Below are 6,907 nucleotides of genomic sequence, written 5' to 3' on the forward strand. Positions count from 1 at the left end.
AGTTTTGATATATTTATATTATTTTTAACTTTACAGAAAACCGTGTAACGAATTAGATTTTGCAGTTATTTTTATAATTAGTTGAATAATTTATAAATTATATTTTTAAGGTTACTTTTTAGAGAAAGATATATTTTTTAATCTTTGTGGAAAGAGTTAAAACATCATATATTATGAAACAGAGGGATTAAGAATTAGGTTAGAAATCAAATGCATAAAAAGTAGCTTGTGCTTAAGAAAGAAAAACGATAGAAACAAAAGAGTGGGGGTTCGTTGACAGTTGTATTGTAATTCATATCTCATACCAATAATAACTTTAACAATGAGTGTATTAACTTTCAAATGTCCTCAAAGACTTTTAAGAAATCATACAATAAAATGAATTTTGTAAGGCTGAAAGTGTAAAATAAAATAAAAAATGAAATGAAAGTAAAGAAACGTCTTTCTCAATAAGAACACAGATCCCAACGGATTCAAACAGCAAATTTGTGCTTTGCTCCTCTCTCTTTATCCTCTCAAAGACCCTCTCTTATATTCTAAAGCCCCTTCCTCCTTTTTTTTCTTCTTATCAACCGAAACAAAGATAAAACAAAACTTTGAGTTTTAAAACAAAACTTTGAGTTTTCTTATAAGCTTAAAGAAAGAGAAAGAAAGATGATGTGTTCGTTGTTTAGCCAATGATTACGATTTAGCTGACCACTTCGAGAGATTTAAAAACAAAAAAACGAGAGAGAGAGCAGAGAGTACATTTTAGAAAGAAAAGAAGAATGAAGTCCTTTTGTGACAATGATGATAATAATCATGGCAACACGACCAATTTGCTAGGGTTTTCGTTGTCTTCAAATATGTTGAAAATGGGAGGAGAAGGAGGAGAAGAAGCTCTATACTCATCTTCTTCTTCAGCTGCTACTTCTTCTTCTGTCCCACCGCAACTTGTTGTTGGTGATAACAGTAGCAACTATGGAGTTTGCTTTGGATCTAACTCAGCGGCTGGGGGAATGTATTCTCAAATGTCTGTGATGCCACTCAGATCTGACGGCTCTCTTTGCTTAATGGAAGCTCTCAATAGATCTTCTCACTCAAACCAGCATCACCATACTCAAGGTTAGTAGTAATGTGAATTAGGTTAACAACAAGTTGGATAATCTTTATTTCTTTTTTTTTCTTGTCGTGTCTTGTATGATGGAAACATGTTTGGTCTTGAGGAGTTTTTTTTTTCCTTTTTAGTTTCATCTCCAAAGATGGAGGATTTCTTTGGGACCCATCAGAACAATACAAGTAACAAAGAAGCCATGGATCTTAGCTTAGATAGTTTATTCTACAACACCACTCATGAGCCAAACAACAACACAAACTTTCAAGAGTTCTTTAGCTTCCCACAAGCCAGAAACCACCATGAGGAAGAAACAAGAAGTTACCAGAATGACCCTGGTTTGACACATGGAGGAGGTTCTTTTAATGTAGGGGTATATGGGGAATTTCAACAGTCACTGAGTTTGTCCATGAGCCCTGGGTCACAATCTAGCTGCATCACTGGCACTCACCACCACCAAAACCAAAACCACCAAGCTCAAAACCACCATCAGATCTCTGAAGCTTTGGGGGTGGAGACAAGTGTTGGATTTGAGACAACAACAATGGCGGCTGCTGCAAAGAAGAAGAGAGGACAAGAGGAAGTAATGGTTGTTGGACAGAAACAGATTGTTCATAGAAAATCTATTGATACCTTTGGACAACGAACTTCTCAATACCGAGGCGTTACAAGGTTCTCTTTCATTATTAATATTTAAATATTATTTGACTTTTGTTAGACAAGTTTTCTTGTACTTATTATTTAAAGGGTTTTAATCATGTGAAACAGACACAGATGGACTGGTAGATATGAAGCTCATCTATGGGACAATAGTTTCAAGAAGGAAGGTCATAGCAGAAAAGGAAGACAAGGTTTAGAGCATTATTTATTTTATTATTTTTAATTATAACCTACTTTTCTTTAGGCTTAATATTTTATATAATTTTATTTGATATGTTACTGACAATGGGTGTGTTTTTTTCTACCCTATTTGTGATTATGATTTGATGATCTTCTTCTCAGTTTATCTGGGTAAGTACACACTTCAATCTTCATGGATTCATGATTTCCCCCTAAATTTTCTCGGGGAAATAATGATGGATTTTGACTGCTTTTTGTTTGATTAAAACTTTTTAGGAGGTTATGATATGGAGGAGAAAGCTGCTCGAGCATATGATCTAGCTGCACTCAAGTACTGGGGTCCCTCTACTCACACCAATTTCTCTGTAAACCATATTCTCTTCCTTTTGATTTTTTAATTCCTACTTTATATCTTATTGACCTTAATGTTTTATATTATGCTAATTGAGTTTTTTTAATGGGTTTTAAAAGGTGGAGAATTATCAGAAAGAGATTGAGGACATGAAGAACATGACTAGACAAGAATATGTTGCTCACTTGAGAAGAAAAAGCAGTGGTTTCTCTAGGGGTGCTTCCATCTATAGAGGAGTCACAAGGTCCTTTTAACATACATTTATTCAACTTTATTATATAGTTTTCATTTATTAATTTAGAAAATACAAATATTTGACTTTGTGGGTCTCTTGTACTAGACACCACCAGCATGGAAGGTGGCAAGCTCGGATCGGTAGAGTCGCCGGAAACAAAGATCTCTACCTCGGAACTTTTGGTAAATTTCGGTGATGATTATCGTCTATTGAAAGCTATTTTTAAATAGATTCTATCTCACGTAATGTTTTTAAACACTATTAGGAACTCAAGAAGAAGCTGCGGAAGCCTATGATGTAGCAGCCATCAAGTTCCGTGGCACAAACGCTGTGACTAACTTTGATATATCAAGGTACGACGTTGATCGCATAATGGCTAGTAACACACTCTTGTCTGGAGAGTTAGCTAGAAGGAACATCAACAGCATCGTGGTTCGCAACAACAACAACGAAGAAACCGCTGTTAACGCTGCCGTGGATGGTGGTTCGAACAAAGAAGTGAATAGTCCGGAGAGAGTTTTGAGTTTTCCGGCGATTTTCGCGTTGCCGCAAGTTGGTCAGAAGATGTTTGGAGCAAATATGGTCGGAAACATGAATTCCTGGACTACGAACCCTAATGCTGAGCTCAAGGCCGTCTCACATACTTTGCCTCAGATGCCTGTTTTCGCTGCGTGGGCTGATTCTTGATCCAATCTACTGCCTAACTATGGTTTTCTTGGTCTAGTTGCCAAGTGTTTCAGTTTATCTCCGGTTTTACCCGGTTTGAATTAAACTCGGTTTAGTTTATCGGTATAAATAGTCTTTCCTTAGGAGCGGTATATGTTTCTTTTGAGTAGTATTCATGTGAAACAGAATGAATCTCTCTATAACATATGATTTCAATGCATTTATTTCTTCAATTCCCTGTTTCTTGGCTATATTTATAAATTAGTATGTAATTCCCATTGATACTTTTGAAATAGTAGTCACGTGATTATAGTAGTAGTTATGTGATTAAAGTAAAGAGAATTGGTGAAATCATTGAAAATTAGTTGGAACAATACGAACCGTTTATTAATGATATTACGAGCATGGACATTTAGTAACTTTACCAAACTTATATGGTAATTAACGAAAACGTGAACATATAGTAACTGATTCGATGGCATTGATGGTTTTAGCAATTGATTAGAAAGTGAATTTCTTGTAAAGATATGGTAAGAAAAGGATGAAAAGAGAATGTGCATGGAGATGAAATGACCCATATCTCATAATTAGGTTTCTTCTCTTTATTTTTGTTGTTCTTTTTAGTACACGCTACAGAGATACTACGATGAAAGTGAGTAAAATATGAAATCACTCCAATAATGCGATTTGCTTTATTGACCATATCGACCCACAACAATCCAGCAATACCTCACCACCTCATTTCTTCATTCCCTCCTTTTGTCTCTTTTTCACACCCCACCCCGTATCAGCTTTTCCCTAAAGTTTCACCAATTTTTTTAATATATTCCCTCCTCCATAATATTTTGGGAACCTTTAAAATAATATATATATATATATATATATGCAATCAGAAAGATTAAAGGATGTTGGAGAAGTTATTGCGTGTACACTTTTAAAAGCCACTTACTATGAAATAATGGTGCCGGACGCAAAATTAACGTAACCCATACGTGGGATCAATGAATGAGTGGTTCGCTGTTGAAGTTCAAACCATTGATTGTGTACATTACATAATGTTCTTGGTTTTCCACACGTGTGGATGAGTTGCCCCAAACTTGGACGCAAAAGTTGGTCATTGGGCCGTGAACCAGTATAATTACAAAGTCTGGCGCACTATCTTATTACGAAAACACGTGTTAAGGAAATTGATCATGTGTAATTGTGTATCATGCATGGCCCAAGTTTGAATTGAAAAAAACAAGTAACCTTCAGTAGTTAGGTCCTTTGGGGATATGACTCGAGTCGTTTTAGCATCCAAAGTCAAAGAGCGTGCACTGATCACTAAGTGGGGACGCTCCCTGCCTCCCTTCAGGGTTCCAAAGTCCAAACTCAACGGTCGCAACAATTTCTATTATTCTAGTCAAACACGAGTTTGGGCCTATAGACTGAAATTTATGACTTACGGGCTATAACACATGCAGTATTATGGGCTATTCACTTGTGCGTATAATTCATGTGTTTGGATTGGCATGTAATTGAAAGGACCTAGGTCGAAGTCTAAACAAATTATGCGGCGTATCCAAATGACTAATACAGTGTCGATCACTTTCTTAGCTCATTTACATCTCTTCATTTTAATTGGGCTTTATTTATAACCTTGGGTCTCGTATTGCGACCTTTAACTAAGTATAATTATATCAAAGATGAGAGATGGTAGGCCTGGGCAATCGGGTGACCATTCGGGTTCGGTTCGGTTCTAATCGGGTTTCGGGTTTTCAGGTTTACAAAAATCAGCCCCATTCGGGTATTATAAAAGTTCGGGTCGGTCTTGGTTCGGGTTTTGTCGGGTTCAGTTCGGATTTAGTAAAACATCCTAAACCCGGTTGAACCCATTTAGTCTTCGGGTTCGGTTCTAAACCGGGTTTCGGTTATCCATATTCCTTTTTTTACCCGAAGTACCTGTTTTGTTTCATGACATAACCTTACGGTTACTTCAACCAGAACGTGAACAAAGAAATAACAAGAACAAAAGTAGTTTGCAATAATGAAAATCAAATACTCCAAACGTGAGAGCCTTTATTAAACTTCAAAATAAATCCAACTTGTTCATATTAAACCTCCTTGAAAAGCAAAGAACAAAACAATTCAAATGAAAAACGAGTACTGAAAATCAAAATCAAAACCAACACCAACACCAAATAAAAAAAAGACTTCAGACTTCAGCAGCAATCTTCTTTCTTCAGTCTTCAATTCTTACACTCTCAAATTCTGAAAAGACAAACAAAACAATATATAAGTACACGAACAAACAGATGAAATATTAAAATAACTTATAGAAAACATACCCTTCTCAAGCTTGTCTAGCATTTCAACTTCAGCTAGAAGCTGCTCATTTGTTTGGACTTTTTCAGAGAATTTGATATCAGCTTTCATCCACTGCTCACTACACATCAGAACCTCTATCATGTAGTGAGTTAAACAGCTTCGGTATGGTTCTAAGATTCGGCCACTGGTGCTAAAAGCGCTTTCTGATGCCACAGAGGAGACCTGCATTGCTAATAGGTCCCTAGCCATTTCAGCCAATACTGGAAACTTGGTTTGATGCATCTTCCACCAAGCGAGTATATCAAACTCAAATCCCATCATAAGCCTTTGATTCTCAAGAGGTGCCTTCAAGTAAGCTTCCAGTTCGTCCCTTGTTTCATCTTCTTTTTCAGCAACAAGTTCTGTGTACTTGTTATCCATCCTCTCATAACCGAAATCTTCAACAACCATCGCCAGCCTGCCCATTTGTCTTGAGTCTCCTGAACACTAACTGATGATGTTTTCTTTGACTGTGATGATCGTGTAGCATCTCCACCGAACCGGCTAGCATACTCTTAAAACATGCTTCTAAGGAGATCAAGCACAGATTCACCCATTTCTTTGGACTCCAAACTATCCTCTCCATAAAGTTGCTCAAAGCAAAAGTTTGCATACGTCATCTTCTTCCTCGGATCAATTATTGTCGCAATAATTAACATCCTATTCACGTTTTTGATGTCATCCCAATACTTCAAAAACTTGCACAGCATATCTTCAGCCTTCAACTTCAAGTCAGGGTCCAAGTTGTTGGCCAATGTGGTGAGATTCCTCTCAATGGTGACAATCTCACCATAGCATTTATAGGAATTCACTTTCGAGGAAGCAGAGACGACCAAGGTACTATTATAAAATATGATTAGGAACCGCTTTAGCTTTTCCACAGCGTTCCAATCACTAATAGCAGGCGGTCCACACCTCTTAGCCCCATTTTCTACTTCTAAGAAGTAGTCATTGTACAGTCTATCCTCAGCTTCCATTTTATCAAAAGCTACTCTAAACTGTAATGCTCTAGACAACATGAGAAAAGTTGAGTTCCACCTAGTCTTAACATCCATAGGCAGACTTCCTCGGGTCATCTTCCCAGTAGTAACCCTTTGATCAAATGCATTTAGCCTATTGGTAGAAGACCGGACATATTGGACTGCATTACGGATAGCCATCACATTTTCGCCTAAATCCCATAGACCCTCCTTAGCTATCAAGTTGATAATGTGTGCACAACACCTCATATGAAGAAAGTTTCCATCTAATACGAAAGCATCAGGCGAGACTAAATTGAACTCCCTATGAAATTTCTTAATAGCTGAGGTATTAGCAGTGGCATTGTCTACTGTGATAGAAAACAATTTCTGAATTCCCCAATCAGCTAGACACT

The 6,907-nt window shown here is 37.0% G+C and overlaps 2 protein-coding genes across 2 annotated transcripts in view; one reads left to right on the top strand and one right to left on the bottom strand.

Annotated features, from left to right (window-relative positions):
* Nucleotides 1-496: 496 nt before the first annotated feature.
* On the top strand, nucleotides 497-3,419 carry LOC106301551 (AP2-like ethylene-responsive transcription factor ANT). The gene is made up of 8 exons (XM_013737986.1): nucleotides 497-1,104; nucleotides 1,228-1,765; nucleotides 1,862-1,944; nucleotides 2,096-2,104; nucleotides 2,210-2,298; nucleotides 2,405-2,529; nucleotides 2,626-2,702; nucleotides 2,786-3,419. Exons 1-8 carry the CDS (start codon nucleotides 768-770, stop codon nucleotides 3,205-3,207), a joined length of 1,680 nt encoding a protein of 559 aa, XP_013593440.1. The 5' UTR covers nucleotides 497-767; the 3' UTR covers nucleotides 3,208-3,419.
* Nucleotides 3,420-6,047: 2,628 nt separating this feature from the next.
* Nucleotides 6,048-6,907, bottom strand: part of LOC106303479 (zinc finger BED domain-containing protein RICESLEEPER 2-like) — a 2,207-nt gene continuing 1,347 nt past the window's right edge. The window contains exon 4 of the mRNA XM_013739737.1: nucleotides 6,048-6,905. Coding sequence (XP_013595191.1) covers nucleotides 6,048-6,905 — 858 coding nt within the window. The remainder of the gene's footprint in view (nucleotides 6,906-6,907) is intronic.

The sequence above is a fragment of the Brassica oleracea genome, chromosome C7 (genome assembly GCF_000695525.1).
Source record: "Brassica oleracea var. oleracea cultivar TO1000 chromosome C7, BOL, whole genome shotgun sequence".
NCBI lineage: Eukaryota > Viridiplantae > Streptophyta > Magnoliopsida > Brassicales > Brassicaceae > Brassica > Brassica oleracea.

What these genes read in the sequence shown, in the direction of transcription:
- LOC106301551 (XM_013737986.1), top strand. Translation starts at nt 768, where the DNA reads ATGAAGTCCTTTTGTGACAATGATGATAATAATCATGGCAACACGACC. An exon ending in CAATACCGAGGCGTTACAAG is followed by an intron (nt 1,766 to 1,861) that starts GTTCTCTTTCAT and finishes CATGTGAAACAG; the next exon opens with ACACAGATGGACTGGTAGAT. An exon ending in CTACTCACACCAATTTCTCT is followed by an intron (nt 2,299 to 2,404) that starts GTAAACCATATT and finishes GGGTTTTAAAAG; the next exon opens with GTGGAGAATTATCAGAAAGA.